The sequence below is a fragment of the Callorhinchus milii genome, unplaced genomic scaffold, assembly GCF_018977255.1.
Source record: "Callorhinchus milii isolate IMCB2004 unplaced genomic scaffold, IMCB_Cmil_1.0 Scaffold3, whole genome shotgun sequence".
Taxonomy (NCBI): Eukaryota; Metazoa; Chordata; class Chondrichthyes; order Chimaeriformes; family Callorhinchidae; genus Callorhinchus; species Callorhinchus milii.
In genome coordinates, this window is record NW_024704744.1 from 20456464 (window position 1) to 20475685 (window position 19222).

At 37.3% G+C, this 19222-nt stretch overlaps 1 protein-coding gene across 2 annotated transcripts in view; it reads left to right on the forward strand.

Moving 5' to 3' along the window:
- Positions 1-19222, forward strand: part of ldah (lipid droplet associated hydrolase) — a 164666-nt gene that overhangs the window by 108813 nt on the left and 36631 nt on the right. For both annotated transcript variants that reach the window (XM_007906982.2, XM_007906983.2), the window contains exon 5: positions 5680-5840. In XM_007906982.2, coding sequence (XP_007905173.1) covers positions 5680-5840 — 161 coding nt within the window. The remainder of the gene's footprint in view (positions 1-5679; positions 5841-19222) is intronic.

The following is a 19222-nucleotide window of genomic DNA, read 5'->3' on the forward strand; positions in this document are numbered from 1 at the left end:
TCTTGCCCCCGAGGAAATGTATTTTCTAAATATTTTTGGCACAAAGTCACTTCATACTGATTTTATTTTTAACAAAGTTGAAATGTTGAAGTCATCAGCAAGAACTTGAGTATAATTTTTAGTGTCTATTATACAGAATACGCAGCAGACTATTGGTCTTGCTCATGTGATACAGTTCTCATCTGTGGGTCAGAAGGTTGTGGATTTCAGTCTCACACCAAGACTTGAACTCATAGTGCAGGCTTACTCTCCACTGCAGATTGTGGGATGAGCGAGCTATTCCACAGATGAAACATTAAACCAAGGTCCTGTTGTGGTGGTTCAGGTGGATGTTAAATATACTGGGACATTATTTTGAGGATGTGCTTTGAGTTCTTCCGGTGTTCTTGCCGAAATTCCTCCATCTTACAAATTCTTTCAAAAAAGATTAAGTGTGGTCATCCACCTCCCTCCTGTATGTGGGCTGTTAATGGCACAAATTAGGTGCAATGTTTGCCTCTATAATAGTCATATCAATTCATTGTATGAGATACTAAATAGAATGTAAGAATTATCATTAACTATTAATCTCATCAACACATTTCAAACTCAAAATATGTTGATTTGTACACGTTTACTGATTGCTAAAAGTTTATTGATTGGTATAAGTTAAATAATAACAATATCTCTGTCTGAGGAAAAGCATTTCTGTTCACACCCTTTCAGTCACTCCAGTGAACCTGTTCACTGAAGAATGTCAGAGTGGGGACGTATGGTTGCTGTCAGTGAGATCTGTGCTTCTGAATTTAAGCCAAATCTTAGCTCTTAAATACCTGCTGTCAGTTACGGTCATTCCAGGGCCTGCATTTTGTCAGGCGATTTCTGAACTCTTTTTGTACCATCATTGCTCTGATGGATGGTCATTGCTTAAAGTAGCTGCATTCCCTGGAGAGGACAAAACAGCAACTCGTATTTTGGTATCTATAACTAATGTGACGACAGATTTAGTGAATTAGTTTGAAAGTGTTTTTTATCCTTATTCGTTTGTTTTAGCCAGCTTTTTTAAAAAAATTATTAAAAAAAGGAAATATAATGCCGAAAGAATAATTCATAGAAAACTAAATTCTTTCTCCCCCTTGGTTATTCCATCAGTTTGTTTCTGGTATTTGAAATCAATTAGAAGTATGTTTTTAATATTTCAATTGATATTAAAATGCTAATTAAAAATTCAGAGACTTGGATCACAACCTGAAAATACTAACTTTCCAGAAGAATGATTAGGGAATTTGAAAAGTAGTAACACTTGGTTGTATCTTACTACAAAACTTTCCTGTCCAAGAATGTTACTTTGTGTTTTGTACAATACATGTGATCACATTACATTATATTGCATATCTTTCTCCATACACTGTACATTGTGTTTGTTGCTTAATTAACCAGTATCTGTTTGCTTCCATTAAGTAGCCACATTAAGCATATTGTTGTCGATGTTTGGGTAGAAGTGTTACTAACTGATTGTGCTCAGTAATGGGATGAGGGAATAATCATTTACCATCCAGTTGAAAATCTGCAACATGGGACTTCAATTTTGATTTTAGTTTGTCTCTTGTTTATTCTGAAACCTTATTTTACAACTTGGGAAATTGTCAAATTAAGAGATTTTACATAAACTCCATAAAGTTCTATAAGATATTATGACACTTGATGCTTTTTTTATTACTAGGTGCACTATTAATGATACAATTTTATTTTTACACTGGAAAACCAAATAAGTATGATAAATAAACCAGTATAATTTCTAGCGTTAACCACCGTGGCCTCAACCCTTTGAAAATTGAATTGGAAACCATTTCCGTACATCTAAACTGCTGCCTTGTGATGTTATTAATATAGGTAGGTTTGATGTAGGTTTTATTTTCACAGTTCTGAAACTGTAAAAGTGTCATGGGTCAGGAATATATTTTGTAACATACCAAGCTTTTCATTTTACATAAAATTCCTAATATCTGGAAAATCAGAACAGTGCTGCAATGTACAATTACCAACAAATCAAAAATCTCAAGCATAGCTCTTGTATTTAAAATTTTCCATTAAACATCAAACACTTTTCTCTGTGGGCAGATCAAATAAACTCATAAGTCTGTGTAATGGTTATGTCCTCTAACAATCAGGTATTCATTATTACTAACACGTGGTCTCATCTTGTAAAAGGCCTCAATGTGAATTCTTCCCTTCAGTTGATCTTCCCTCATTACATGTTGCTCTGCACAAGGAAGAACAAATATTTCTGTTTGTGTAACAGATTTGCTCAAAATCTTCCATTAGTTATCCCCCAATCAATTTTGTAAACTTTATTAATTAACATTATGTATTCAGGATTTTTTTTTGTAACTTCAATTCCTCTTTATGACGTGCCATTTATTTACTATTTTTGCAGCAAAATTCTTTGTTCAGTTCATTGGCATTGATTACATTAGTATTTTTAAGCAATGGATAATTTGACATCTAACAATGTTAGAAGTCAAATTATCTATGTTAGTCTAAGAGGGTGATAGTTGTAAGCGTAAGAGGAATTACCTTTTGTAGTTATAGGAACAACTTGACCAAATTTCTAAGGAGAGGGAAGAATATTACTACAGGTAGCGGTAGTTTTACAACAACAAAGATTTGAGGGAGAGAGTTCCAGAGTTTTGGGGTGTAGTGCAGGCACGGCTGCCGATGGTGGAACAGAGGGGACGAGGACAAGCAGGCGGAGGAGCCAGTCGAGCGGAAGCGACGGGTAGCAGAGTGGGGAGGAAGCAGGTCGCAGAGCTAGGAAGGTGTCATGGGATGAAGGGATTTGTAGACGAGTGTGAGGATCTTGAAGTCGATCTATTCTATGACAGGGTCCAATGTTACCTGGAAAGGACTGGTAGGAGAGTTTAGTACGGATGGGTATATGGGTAGTAGAGTTTTGAATTAAATGGAGTTTAGGGATTGTGGAGCTGGGGGGACCAACAAGTAGAGCGTTGGAATAATTCAGGTGGGAGGTGAAGAAAGGGTGGTTGAGGGTTTCAGCTGCGTTGGACGTAAGGTATGGTCGGAGGTGGGCAATGTGACAGGTGGAGGAAAGCTGTCCTGGTCAGGGACTGGATGTGAGGAATGAAGGACACCTGGGGATCGAATCTGATTCCAGGTTGTGCACATGTTTGTTAAGTCTTAGGGAAAGGGCTGGGAGGTTGACGAGGTCAGAGCCACAAGAGAGAAGACATTGACAGGAGCCAAGGAGTATGTCTTCCGTCTTGTCAACATTCAGCTGCAGGAAGTTTTCACACATCCATCCAGACCTTGATGTTTGATAAACAAGCTGACAGAACATCAGCAGATCAGGAGTCACAGCTGGAAGAGAGGAAGTAGATCTGGGTGTCATCCACATACACATGCAAGTTGACCCCATGTCTGCGGACGACATCGCTGAGAGAGATTAGTCATAACATTACAGAATCTTACGACACAGAAGGAGGTCATTCTGCCTATTGTGCCTGTGCCGACCCTTTGAAAGAGCTACCCAATTAATCCCACTACCCCACTCTTTGCCCATAACCTTGAAATGTTTTCCTATTCAAGCATATGTACAATTCCCTTTTGAAAGTTATTGTTGAATCTGCTTCCACCAGATCGTAACAACTCGCTGCGTTTATATATTTTTAAACAATCTCCTCCCTGGTTCTTTTCCAATTATTTTAAATCTGTGTCCTCTGGTTATTGAGCCACTTACCAGTGGAAACAGTCTGTTTGAATAGAAAAGTATTATAAGATAGGCATGCTGGTATGGTCACAATATACTTCAGAAAGAGTTTAACGTGGCAAAAGTATGGAATTTTGTGGTAGTTGAATAATGAAAGCAATATATTGTATTGCGACAAGTTTTTCAAAGAGATTCGACTATGATAGTTACATCAGACCGCACATTATTTTTATTAAAACCAAAATAGTGGGGTTTGTGTGTCAAACATTGCATGATGCGTAGCGAGTTACATGAGCAAGTATATATTGCTTTTCAGTAGGAAAGGATAAACCATAGAAAAGTATGCTGTTCCAGTCAAATTCTTGATATACAGATTAAATGTTGTGCACAGGCTATTCCCAGCGGGCATGAAAATTATGTTCTAAACTGAAGGTAAAGAAAGACTGCATATTTGCATCTATATTATGTGCACAACTAATTAATTATACCTCAAAATCCATCTGCATTTTAAGTAATTTAATATTCTGTTCTTTGTATTATATTGTACTTTTAAAAATAAATGGTTCCTTATCTCAAAGGAAACAATATCTTGTCACTTATATCAGTAAAGGTCTTCTTTGGAACGGGTAGTCTGCGAACTGTTAAAACAGTCATAACTGTTCCACATGGAGTCCAGTTATTACTTTCAGTTGCCATGGTAAGGAATATATAAGACAGGCTCGATGGGATAGAGAGAGCAAGCATGGTAAGACGGCCTATGTTAAGGATTGTTATGGGCAAGGAAATATTTTCTTCATAGGGGGGGTAATCAAAATAGACCTAACACATCAAAGTATACCTGTACGTTCACCTAAAAAATATACAGTCACTGTACTTTACAGTAAAATCCCATGGAGTACTTTGAGACATCTTCCTGAAATGAAAGGCAGCTTGTCAAACCTAACTTTTATTATGATTATTATTATAATCAATAGCTGGAACAGGTTAGTAAGTTTGATTGACGTCTGGTCAAAATATTCATTTTAGAAACAACTTGATGCTGTATTGAGAAGTACAGAAGAACCCAATTAGTAGATGATAGTTGGTGTACATGTGATCCTAATAAGGATTATAAAGGAACAAAGTTGCTGGTCTGCACTTCCACATTTACTCCATGAATGCATAAAGCTGCTTTGCTTCAAAACACTAGCCAATGCTTTGCAGCAAGCTGGATGATTTGCACATATTTTGGATTATTTTAATAAGTAAAGGCTGAAGTGCCTTTTTCATCCAAATCTTTTTTGCAATCTTGTGAAGAGAAACTTGCTCTACCCAGCACTGGTACATTTTAATTTAAAACTTGGGAAATGTAAAAATGTTCTTAAAATTTGAAAATAAGACTAACTGCATTAACTGGAGAAAAATAGCCACAAGCCATAGCCTTATCTTTAAATTCTTTCTGGATTACATTGAATAATAGTTTTCCTTTAGTGCTATTAGTTGTTGTGATGCCAAAATCTTTTAGAGGTTCTGAGGCAAAATTTACAGTATTCATTGATCTACTCCTTGTGTTAATCCACACAAATGCTACAAAATTTGGATCTATAGCTTTCTAACTTAAGATTTAGAAATCTCTTTAGTTTTCCCCCCATCTCTTTAGTTTTCTCCCCATTAGGGCTAAATTATTCTTTTTTAGGGTACTTTCCCTTAAAGTGAAAGAGTTGATTTATATTTGAGAGTTCACATTTTATGCAGGAGAGAGAATCTCCACTAAGAAAAGCACTTTAAGTGCTAATCAGATATGGACTTTCTTGTTAAATAACGATGAAGCTGTTTTAAAAGGATAACTTAACCACTTAGGACAATCGTTTTTGTATTCTCTAATACATTACAATGGAAAACATCAGTCTGTCTAAAATGCAGTTTGCCCACAAGAAGTGACATTGGTGAAATTGTAACAATCCTGTTCAATGTTTCCTCTTTTTTCATTTCAGACATCGAACTAGAGGATGTCTTTGGATTGAACGGACAAATAGAACATAAACTAGCGTTCCTCAGGAAATATGTGCCAGAAGATGTGAAGATTGTACTAATAGGCCACTCTATTGGTTGTTATATTATACTAGAAATGATGAAACGTGAACCACAATTACAGGTATGTTTTTGCGATAGGAAAAGTCATATTTCTAATTCATAACCTATAGAGGATTCAGAGCAAAGTATCAGTGGATCATGTTTATCTAATTTTGAGTGACCTATATAGTATTTATATTAGTTCTATAAACCTGCAAGGGCAGATCCATTTGTAATGACGATTATTAATAATTTAGAAGACTAATTGTGATGTTGTAATATGCTAACACATTGTTGAATTGACCTTAAGATAATTAGCAATTTACTGGTCTCTTGGTGTGCTGGTGTCAAGGTTCATCCTCTTTTATACACACACACACACACACAGACACCCTTCTCAACAGTCACTCCATGAAGCCAGCCATGCATTGGATTGCTGGCTCATGGATTATAGCACTGGATAATTAGCAGCATACTGATTTAGCCAGACAAAAAAGAGTAAAAGGGGTTTCCCTGGGAAGAATTAGCAAAACAGTCATTGACTAATAGAAATTTACAGTGCAGAAGGAGGCCACTGGCCATTTAGAGCAAGCTGTACGTTCAACATTATCTGTTCAATATTGTCTGTTTTTGCCTATAACAGCCACCTTCAAAAAGCATATTCATCAACGTGACAGACTGCTGTAGTTGTTTTTGACATGTTAAATTATACCACATGAGACTGCTCCTGGATTCTGTCTCCTGCCTCGTTAGGTTGAAGTTACATTAAATGTGTGTGTGTGTGCGTGTTATGTCCTTTGAATTTCTACTCAAGATTTCTGCTCCCTCCTCCAGTCAGAAAAGGTTGCAGATTAGAATGAGTCTTTAAAAGAGTGCAGTTAGGGGAATCACCTGAGTAACGTAATGGTGTAAGGCACACGCTTATAAAAGGGGCAGTGTCCCTTTTGTTTCCTTAGCACTCATCCCCACAGATAATGGTGAATACAAATTAAATTTGGAGGTTGGAACTTCTTTAAGAGATTAGATTGTTAAACAATTTTTTTATATAGAATGCATGCATTATGAAACTTTTGGGGTCTCATCTTTATAGGTACACATGTGACTATGCAGCTATAAACAGTGTTATAATAAATAATAACGTGCATTTATATAGCACCTTTCACGTAAAAATAAACATCTTGAAATGTTTTAGAAAATATAATTGATCAGAGATGAAAGTAAATGTTATATAGGCAAACACGGCAACTAATCTGTGCCAGGAATGTCCCATAAACAACAATAAGATGAGCAGCCAATTATTTTGCCAATGTTATTACCTTAATAACTTGAAAGCCTTTCAGTTTAATCTAACATGGGACTTATTTTCTTCAAAGTCTTGGGCCATTTTTAAAAATGGACACATGGAAATAATCCATGAATTCGGTTTCTATGACTCTGATCTTCAGGAACCATCCTATAGGTGTACAACAGAAATACAGCAAAAATGGTTGTAAATTTTAACATACATTCTTAACTTTAAAACGTGGACCTATTTTAAAAGTCGGAGAGTTACAAGAAACTATCATCGACAATAACAACCAAAATTTACCTCCAATGACCAAAATAACCTCAGTTTGTGGACTGTCATTTGCTGCATTGATATAAAAATTACCCACAACGCTCAGCAGTGCTTGAGAAAACCTTATTAACTGATTAATTCAGTTGCCTCAGACTGTTTCAAGCCTCTCCCCCAGACACAAACCACACACAAATACATACACACACACAGATAATGTCGTCAGCATCAGCAATTGGTGGTTAAAGAGAAGTCCACATAAAATTAGGTGAAATAGCTGGAAAAAAGTAAAGTTAATCACTTTTTTTTTATATCCAAAGTGATCCTGATGGCAACAATCACACTCTGTTTATATTTTTAACAATGATTCTGTGGAGATAATTCCTTAACAGATTTTTGATTCACTGTAACATTTGTATGCTCTAGTGACTTGTCGGTAAGGATTCTACAGTGTGATCTCTATAGTCTTTCACAGCAGGACATTCTGAATATTGCTCGCATTCTAGCTGCATTTTAATTGATCGTAACTTGGGCCAATAGAAAAGTGCTGCCGCAATTTTTCCACGGAATCCACTATAAACAGCACCCTCCGCTATAAAAACGCTAAAAAATTAAGTTTCTGGCGCCCGGACCTCTCACGCTGTATATCTGACTCAACTGGTGGAGTTGCATTCTGGACTTGCATTGGCTCCACACGGAGGACCCACTGTTGAGATTGTCTGTGTGAGTGTGTCTCTCTCTCTTCTGAATGTGTTTGTGAGCGTCTCTATGCAAGTTTGTTTTTCCTCTGTATGTGTTTGTGAGTGTCTGCGTGTCTCTCTCCTCTGTATGTGTGTTTGTTTGTGAGTGTGTCTGTGCATCTTTCTCCTCGCTGTATGTGTTTGTGAGTGTCTCTGTGAGTGTCTGTGCATCTCTCTCCTCTATGTATGTGTTTGTGAGTGTGTCTATGTGGGTCTTTTTTATGTGTGTGTGTGTGTTTATGAGTGTCTCTGTGTGAATGGGTATGTGTGGCTCTCTCGCCTCTGTCTGTGTGTGTGTGAGTCCCAGCGCTTTGGGACGTCCTCCCGACGTGAAAGCCACTCTATAAATGTAATTTTGTTGTAGTGTGTGTTTGTGTCTATGAGTGTGTGGTCTCTCTCTGTTTATGAATGTGTCTCTCTCTGTGTATGTGAGTGTGTGTCTCTGTGTCTGTCTCTCTTTCTGTGTCTCTGTGTCTGTTTGAGGTCCTGGGCCCTGAGAGGCAGATGAGCTCCTCTAGCCCTCCAGTCAGGACACTGGTCCTGAGTCTCTGATTTTTATCTTTAGTGGCTCTCCACGACCTTCGAGTGTACACTGGTGTGTGTCACCACCCCCCCGCCCCCACCACCCACCCCAGACCGGCCACCCAGAATTTTGTTAAGGAAGAAATTCATTTTTTTTGCAACAATCTAATATGTGTTATTTCCTCATGTTTCGTTTTTATCAATAAAGTGAGAAAATGTGGGTTGACAGTAAAATGTACCTCAATAGCACCAATCAACCCCTGCAATTTTGGGCAAATTTTCTGCATTTTTCTATTGGCCCAGATCATAATTATTGGTCTAAAGGGAGTGAAAATCTCGACTTCCATTGTGTTTTATTATAAACACAGTGGTTGTGTATGGTGCACATTCACCCTGAAACATGTAATACAGAAGGGCAAGAAGTCCAAACATTTCCTTATTTCTCACATAGTCATATAGTCAAATCTCACAAATAACAGAAATACTTCATTAAACGTGGGATTTTTAGGAGGTAGAAAAGCAACCCAATAATATATTGGATCATTTGTTCATCGTTATGATTTGCACACAATGAAAAACATATAGAAAGCTCTTTGGCAAAGTGTCAAAACAATGCTATCCGAGTCAATCCTGGAACAGTGCCTTTCAGTGAACATTTCAAATTGGAAACATACTTCCATTTTAAAGAGACAGTATCCCTTTTGTTGACCTACATAGTAGCTAAATTCAGCGCTGTGTTGAGCATTGAAACTCAAACCTCACATTATTCTGTTTCACAGTAAATATCCTACTCCTTTATAGTTAAACCATAACTGCTAACATCAGCTGTCATTCTTGTTGCAAGGCCTGAGCAAATTATTTGGTGATTTTCAGATTTATTTGAAGTTAACTTGATATGAATTTATGCTGAACTCCAGCATATGTTGCAAGTCATGTTGTGTCGATTTTTTCCCGTCAGTCCGTAATACAGCATTTTGTCAGTCAGCCAACAAAAATAAATACTGCGACTCTACAATCTGAGTCCAATAAATATTTAGACACTTCTATACAAATTACTGTTCACACTTCTCTCTCCCATTCTTTTAGTCAAGGGGCTCTACTGTTTCCAGAATGTTTTTGTCAAAAGAGGTTTCAAAACAAAATACGTTCCTGCTCCTATCCTTTGTAGAAGAGAATAAACCTGTTTTCATTTCTAGTGCACGAATACTGTAATGCACAATTTGACACCACATTGCACAGCCATATTATTAGCTTTCACTTAGAATGCTTGGTCAATATGATTGTGATTACAATAATCCTTCATTGATGACCAGTTGAGCAAGTTCCTTGAGTCCAAAACTTTCCCTATTTTTGTCTTCGCAAGATAAATAAATATCAGACATCAAATACGCATCAAATACAGATTAATTTATTTTAAGATTTTAGTTGAACTTCTTCATTCAAGTTTATGGCGTTTCTTTTAAAAACAGGAAACCTCACATGAGTCGTTTCAGTTGGGACCGTACATTTAAAATAACTTATGCAAAGTATGAATTATGTGAAACTTATAAGTAATAGGAAATTCAACGGGACTTGGGAAGATGTACGTCTTAGGCGATTATACAATTTATACAGATTAGAATTATGCGAGTTTTATTGTAGTTCATGTATTTTTCAGGGTAAATATTTACCGTCATTCACTTCCCTGTGCCATTTATGCTGATTTCACACTACACCTTTGTCACCATGCTGATACAGTCTGCCTAATATTACGCTTTCTGTACTTGCTTTCTGAATCCACCATCTTCTGCCTTTTCAGAAAGATATTTAATGTTTTGAGTCAATTGATACTTTTGATTCCATTGCCATTGCTGCCCAATTATTCTTAAGTAAATAACATTTTCGTCTTTTGAGTGAATAGTACTAGCTGAATTCCCTATTTACTCTGAAGCTATGTTTATACAGTAAAAAAAAACTGTCTTGCTTCCAGCTTCAGCATGATGTGAATCAGCAAACCTTATTTATACTTCCTACTCCTCATCGTATTTTGGAAGGACTTTTAAAAACAGCTAAATTCAAAATCTATGGTCCATGAACAACTCTTGAAATTTGTGTCTCTGTCAATAGTTTGCATGAATCAGTTTTATCTGTTCAGTTTTTGAAATGAACTTCTATCATGTTACCTCAAAGTGTCCTTTTTTGCAATGAGAATAAGTACAACTTCCTTATCTTTCTTCATAATTTAGAATCCGGAAACTGAGTGATGTCTTGTTTGTCAATTTAATCTCTACATTGGCAAGTTGTGGGCATTTTGTGCTGTTAAGATATTCATGAAATGGTAGATGGATGGAGACTGCTGAAACTTTCGCCTATTTAGAATGAAAACTTTTACCACATTGGTGGGAATTGAGTTATAACCAAAGACCTGGACATGAAAGTACAGAATCTAACTTTTTTATTGGAAAAGCTGAATTTGTTTTAATGCTAATAATCCTTGCATTTGATATAGCGTTTATTACGTCTTCTAGACTTCTCAAAGCGCTTCACATAATATACTGTAAAGTGAATTAGTGTATGTTTTGTGGGCAAAACGCAGCAGCCAATTGCACACAACAGTGTCCCATAAACGTTGTAGATTGATCGACCAAATTATTATTATGATTTATTTATTTATTTTTGAAGGGATTACTACCCCGGAAAAGCGATCTGCCAATCGACTTAACAACTGGGTTCCTATTTACTGCTAGGTAAACAGGGGCGTGTGGAGTAAGAAAACATACTCAATGTTTCGCCCTGCTGGGAATCGAACCCAGGTCCTCTCACTTGCGAGGCAAGTGCTCTAACCACTAAGAGCATTTTATTGAGTACATAGGTAAATCAAGCTTGCTTTTTCAAACTATTAGATGGTATTCACATCAGCTCAAAAATCATTGATGAAACAAGCATTCTCAGACAGAACGCATACGATTTCCATAGCAAACGTGAAAGTTTGACTCAATGGCTCAGCAGTATTTCTGTAAGCCTTTTCTACACCTTAAAGCACATGTAAAAAAGGATAATAACATAAAAATTGTAACTACGCAGTCATACTTAAATAGGATTCTCTCAATACATATGTAAAGAGCACAGAAGTCATAAAAAGTAGTCAACATAGATTCAGAGCAATCGTACATGCCTCACAAATCCACTGGAATTCTTTGAGGGGGTAACTAAGGTAATGGATGAGGGATATCCAGTGGATATGATTTACTTGGATTTTCAGAAAGCTCATGGAATTAATTGCAAATGAGCTAGCTGGATTGAAAACTGGCTTAGCAATAAGAAGCAGAAGGGAATGATAAATGGAAGTGGGGGTGGTGACTAAGTGAGTTCCACAGAGGTCTATCTTGGGTCCCCCAGTGTTCAAGCTATTCATAAACACATTATAAAAATTGTTTGCATCAAACCACTTACTGGATGTGGCCATTTGACAAAGATAAGGAAATTTATTTGTAAAGCATTCAAAAAGATTTGGACAAATTAATAATAATAATCCTTGCATTTGATATAGCGCTTTTCACGTCAGGAGGACGTCCCAAAGCGCTTCACAGAACATACTGTAAAGTGAATTGACTGTATATTTGTGGGCGAACGCGGCAGCCAATTGCGCACAGCAATGTCCCACAAACAGTCGTAGATTGAAAATGATTAATTTATTATTGTTTTTGGTTTTGGGATTATTATTAGGCGTGTGGAGTAAGGAAACTTGCCCAAGGTTTCGCCCTGCCTGGAATTGAACTCAGGTCTCTCACTTGCAAAGCGAGTGCTCTAACCACTGAGCTACAGGACTCCACTATTAAGCAGACCCATTAAGGAATGGTTGATGCAATTAGCATAATGTTTATCAGAATCACAAACAGCGATGAGGTATGTCCATTAGAAAGGCAGAGAAGGGAAAAGAATGGGAGTTTTTTTGATTATTCACAAAATATTTCAAGTTAATTTGAAAGTCTATCAGTAAAGCTACTCCGGTAGGTTAAAGGGGATTTGACTACAGTTCAAAATAAGTTACTTAAACTTTGTATACATCACTGGCAAGATTACTTTTGTAATATTGGGTCCAATTCTCGGCACCCTGTCTGTCTTCAAAGGTACAGTGAGTTTCTCAAGAGTGTTCAGAGAAGAGTAATAAGGATGATTCTAGTACTACTCTAGGTTATTAGGAGAGACTCAGAATTTGTTGTTGTTGGTTAAAGCATTTTGAAAAGTGAGTACAATCCCTATCTTTAAAGGCAGAGAAGCTTATTTGATTTGGATGGAAGTCAGCCACTTGACAGATTGCATTCACAAAACTAGAAATGCAGGTTTAAAATGAACAAAGCAAGACTAGAGATTAGAAGAAATCTTCACAGATTAGTGGATATTAGTAGGTATCAGCCTGGCTGTGTTTGTAGTGCTCTTGTCTCTAGGTCAAAAGGTTATGCATATTGGCACGTTGAGCTCATCTGCTGGACTGACACTGCAGTGCTGGAAGTATTTATATAGAATTATCTTCAGGAGTTCAAATAGTTCAGGTAGGTTGTATATAGATTTTTCGCAGAATCTCAGAGAGGCAGAGTAGATGATGATTTGAGAGACACAGGCATTATGGATAGTGGATCTTGGAGATCCGCAGTAAACATGAGAGGATTTTAGAGGCACTGATGGGTAATAATAATCCTTGCATTTGATATAGCGCCTTATCACGTCTTTGAGACGTCTCAAAGCACTATACAGAACGTAAAGTGAATTGACTATATCCTGTGAGCGAAACAAAGGTAAGAGAGGAGAAGAAGAGGAATGAGGTAATGCATTGAGTCCTCATCCTTTTTGGTATTGTGAAAGTCATCGAGAACTCCTTAGAAGTGGCCAATAGATTTTCACACCTCTAAGAAATAAAATATTATCAGAGAAATGTTGATGTGCCAAAAAAATTGCTTAATAACATTACTCTGTGTGAGAGATTGGGAAGGGAAGTATGTGTTTACATATCAGAGAAAGCTGCAGAGGAAGACACTGCTGTCTAGACCAATTAGTGTCATCTTTTCATTTTACTTTTGCTTAACACAGGATGTGCTCTTTTGTGCCCATTGTTCTCCAATTGCAATACACTTTAGTTGTATAGTAAAGTGTTACAGGCATAAAAAATGTTGCAGAACATTCTCCAGCTTTAAGTCATTAACAGAAGGCATATAAAATATAATTATATTTTCTTTTTTTCCTCCAAGGACTTGGATTTGGTAGTGGTTTGGGGAAAAATTCCTCTTTTGAACCCTGAGGTGAGATGCTAGTAATATCTTAATATACAGTGGTAACTGAGGTACAAGAGGTACAAAGAATGAGAATTTGCAAATATCTGCATTAAATGGTAACCAGCAATCCTGTGTTAAACTGAACAATTATTTAAATATATTTCCAATAGAATTGGAGAAAACAGATTGTTACTACTGAGAACTCACTTCCTTTGTAATTTAGTTTTTTTTTGTTCAGCTGAATGTCTAACACATGCAGAGAGGTGGCATAAATACAATAGCCAACGGCCTCCTTCTTTGCTGTAAATTCTATGATTCTTTAACTGTTTAAATAGTAAAACTTGCTAGAATCCAGGGCCTCCAGCGAATATAAGCCTTGACAACCCGAAGCATCACTAAGAGCCACTGAAATCAGTGAGAGTCCTCAGTGGTTCTTAGTCACTAAGGTGGATAAATGCCACAATTGCTCTCTGAAACACTGATCTGTGAGTGTGTATGTGTGCGTGTGTCTCTGACAGGATCCTACTGACCAGCCTCAGAAGGGCAGCTCTTAGGCCAGAATAGATGCTGCCATTGATCTGTAAGATCCTTGCCATTCTCTGCCTCACGATCATAGCAGCTCTTAGGAACTCAGCATTAATGCTGTCCGCACCTGCTGCCTTACTGTTAGCAAGGCACCACAGTACAGAGTCCACTTCCTCCCAGTAGATTGGTTCATTAAGGCCTTCAATCTGCTCAGTCTGCAGGGTTGGATAGTGGAGTTGAGGGAATTGAATATTCTGGAGTGCACAATATGAGTATTATGAGAAATACTTTCAAGCAAGTCATTTATGAATAGTAAGAACAACAGAGAACCCAGAACAGAGCCCTGCGGATGTCCACTAGTCACATCTCCCCAAACAGAATTATTCCCATTTATCATTCCTGACTATTGCTAAGTCAGTTTTCACTCCATGTGAATTCATAGTTGCCTGCAGCTTGTGCATTGTTTTTATGCTACCAGATACATAAGAACCATTGGGGTCAGTTTTTACCAATTTTCACCAGTTAATATCCAGATTTTGTGGTAAAAGTTAATGGGTAAAAATCATTTTCTCCTGAATTTGATTTTTTTTTAAAAAACCTTTTTTTTTTTAGTGATGCGCACATCGGTTTCGAAGGATGCACATGCACCTCATTGTGAATCCACTTGCGGGCATGTATGGGGGCTGCTAACAGCGTTTTTAGTGTCTATGGTAACCTCATCACAGATAGAGTAAACCCACAGCTTACCGGACTCCGGATATCCAAAATTCGTACCTCATCGGACTGGCTCGAAACAGTTTTTTTTCTGGCTGTGTCTGTGGCCCAAGTTGGTGTAGGCTCCCTCCCTTCCCTAGTGTATACCTCTGCCTCACTATGTTACCTGCCTTCAGTGGCCAGGATTAGCATTTTTCACTTAGTTTGATAGCTTATTCACTATCTTCTCCTCGTGGGATTCAAACTATTACAATGCCAGTACCAGCACTCACTGGTATTTTTCAGCACTGAAAAAAGTCACCACAGAAACAAGCCATTAAATGCTGGTACATTGTAATTACACTTAGCTGGAAATTCCGGCTCGCCAGACCGGCTCTTCATTCCTTGAGCAGGATCTTGGATTGACGTCTTATCTGCAGGATAGAATCTTCGCCAATACGGCTTGGCACTGAAATGACAGAATGCAAACTCTCCAAAGTGGAGTTTGAACCCACAACCTTTTAACTCAACAACAACAACTTGCATTTATATGGTACTCGTCATGCAGGATAACGTCTAGGAGCGCTGCACAGTGGTGGGGTTGGACGTTGAGTAAGGGAGGTAGGGGAAGTGACCACAAGCACTTCCTCCTCGCTGGTTCTGCCAACCCATTAGCCTTTGCTCCCTCGACAGTCACACACACCCACAGGGCTTTGCCCACATTTTACCGCTCTCACACAGCCCCACTCTCTCACCAATTCTCCTGGTCCCACACTCTCATGGATCTCGCTCTCTCACTGGGCCTGCTTTGCATGGTCAAAGAGGTAGAGCTTCAAATGGGATTTAAACTCAGAGGCAAGAATGCTACCAACTAAGCCAAGCTGACACCGTGACGTGTTTATTATGTGTTATCCCTTAAAAAAAAGTATTACTTCATGCATCTGCTTTCAACTGTGAAGGAAGGTTACTGGCAATATTGTAAGGATAAGAAGCATACCTGAGGTGGCTTTGAGGAATAAAATGTGTACGTGTAGCAAATGTCAGAATTTAGACAGCTTATTGAATATTCTTTGACAAAGTTTTTTAAAACAAAACACATAAACTAAGTTGTTGAGAGTGGGTTAAATGAAAACAGCAGCAGCAGATATTTGCAGTACTGGTGTACAGTGTCTATATGACAGGGAAGCAGTGAAAGGAATAGTACTCAAAGTCATTAGATACTACACTCTGATCCAGATGAGGTCATTTATTTGTTTAATTTAGTATTTTGGCTCTGCTGTTATTGGCTGTAACTCTGTACTGTTGCAGTGGAATTAAAAATGTGGTCATTGCAGGAGAGGTATTTAAAACACACGGGATTTACAGAACAGTTTTCAGCCCAACTGTCTTGAACTGGCACACACCCATCGAGTGTTAATGAATGCACGGGCATGAGTTTAAAAACACATTATGATGTAGAGTATGTGTTTGAGATGAATTATGTAAAAAATGTTGGAACAGGCAATTCTGATTTCTTTTGAGTATAAACACAATCTGTTTTGTTCCTTTAGCGCTTCCCACAGTAGATATATTTTACTGATATTTTGATTTTATGGCTGGAAGTCTTGAAAATCCAAACTTATTTTAGAAGTTTTTTTTGAGTTGGAAGAGTATTTTATTGATCATTCATTCTGAACAAGACTGCTGGGTTTTGTGTCATTTTTACAACCGTTTCAGTAAACAGATCTTCCCTTGGCAGCCACATGAATGTTGCCACAAAATGTGAAAAGCAGTCAGACAATAGTATCTAAAGCTGCCAAGAGTGATTATCAATTGATTTTAATAGGATTGCAGTGACAGGTGTATTGGAAAGGACTTTTGGACTGTAAATCCTTGTTTGTTTTCAAAGATGCATAGGTTCTGTGAAATGAAAATTACACTAACCGTGTCTTTTACAGCAAGCGAATTGAAATTATTTTAAAATAAAATATTCTGACAGACCAAGCTGTTTTGTATTAGCTGTGGATGGCTGTGTGACATGATTTCATTGAGTACACCTGGACTAAATAATTCCCACAATGAAATGTTAGCACAGTGCAGTAATTTAGAGACATTTCAGACATTTTTACTGCTCTCACTTCATGAGTTTATAAGAGTTTTGCTCAGTCAGCTGTTTTGAAAAGAATATTAACACTACATTGGAAATCTATTTCTAATCCAAAATTATGATTTGTTTTAGTAAAAGGGTGATTGGCATGTGCAACAAACAATAGCACAGGTCATACAACAAGCAACTATAAAGAGTTTCAAAAGCAAAGTACAGAAGTTCTGGAAATTAAAAGCATTTGAGGTTATTAAGTACTGAAACGGATGAAAGAACCCTTTGGAGTGTAGGATGAGCTAGTTTGATGGATTGATAGTCTGCTCCTGTCGAGAAATGTTACTACATTGCTACTACATTAATGTTTCAATTTGAAGATTCAGTTGTTGAGGTTTAAGTAGGAAAAAAAGAATGTGGGCTTGCTCAACTCTCCTGATTTCAGTGGTCTCCGTGGTATTGAGGATGCAAAAGGATTAACTTTTGCAACAAAAACATTTTTTTTAAATGTGGAATTGTTAATGCTGTAGAATTCTTGAACACACAGGAGATGCGTGTTTTTATACACAGAGCGTTATTAGAACCTGGATGCTTTACCACAAGTGGCTTTTGGAGCTAGGATTAAAACAACATTTCATAATAATAATAATCCTTGCATTTGATACAGCACCTATAATATTGAAACATGCAAAAGCTCTTCATTGGGAATTGTTATAAAACATAGTATTTGTGTAATTGTAAGTGAAAAATGCACACAGCAAAATGCCACAAACAGCCCTGAAGTGAATGACTAATTTTATCTGGAGGACGTTGGCCATGAAATCAGGAGAGATTTCTCCTTGAAGTGGACTTGCCTTGTTTTGTATTATTTTAGGTTCTGACTCCATTATGTGTTCTCAGAGCAAATAGGAAGAGGTCATGTGACATAATTCTGTCCACGGCTCAGTGGTAGTACTCTCGCCTATGAGTCAGAAGATTGTGGGTCCAAGCCCCACATTCAAGATGGCACTCCAATGCAGTGCTTGGGGTGTGTTGCATGTCGGAGGTGCTGTGCTTCCTATGAGATGTTAAACCAAGGTCCCATCTGCCTGTTCAGATGGATGTCAAAGATTCCATGGTGCTATTTGAAAAGAGAAGGGAGTTTCTCCTGGTGTTCTGGCCAACAGTCCTCCAAATAAATTTGACTTGATAAGACACTGTATCAAATGCAGAGAATATTATATTTATTATTATATTTTAATCAATCATTGTGTGATCGCCTGCTCAGAGGTATAATAATAACAATAATAATCCTTGCAATTGATATAGCACTTTTCACGTCTTCTCGATGTCCCTCCCAAAGCACTTCACAGAATAGACTGTAAAGTGAATTGACCGTATATATTTTGTGGGCGAAACGCGGCAGCCAATTGCACACCGCAGTGTCCCACAAATATTTGTGGATTGAAAATGACCAATTTATTATTGTTCTAAATAGATATATTTATTTTGTCAATATTTATAATTATTAATATTTATAATTATTTTTATAATGTATAATTTCCTGTGTTTTCCTGCTGTGTTTCATGGGCGTATAAAATAAAGCCATGTTGCGTTTGGGTGCGTGCCCACAGATATAAGGAAATACACAATAATAATCAGGAGAAAATCACAAATATAAATGCGATCAAGGAGCCTAGCTGTTGAGGAGAAATAAACAGCAATTTTTAAATTCTGATGAAGCTGTGAAAGTTAATCTTAAACATTTGCTACATGTTTCCCAAATGTTGTCAACCTGATATTACATTTTCACTCAGAATGTCATTTTTTCCTCAATAAGTACATACATGGACAGATTTTAGTTTTATTATTTTCATTATTCTTTGAATTTTCAGGACCACTAAATCTAAAATCTATCCTAAAACAGCATAATGTTAATTTTAATGTCACCGATGCACATGTAAAATCTAGACCAAGCTTTGTTTTACTGTACTTTCACATCATTATTGCTGCTTTTGGTTTTGTGGACATCAGCCAGTGTGCATTGGGGAAGGGTTCCAAATAACAGCATTGGATTGAGGGACTATATCTATTTAGAACATTAGTAAGTGAACAGCAAGAAAA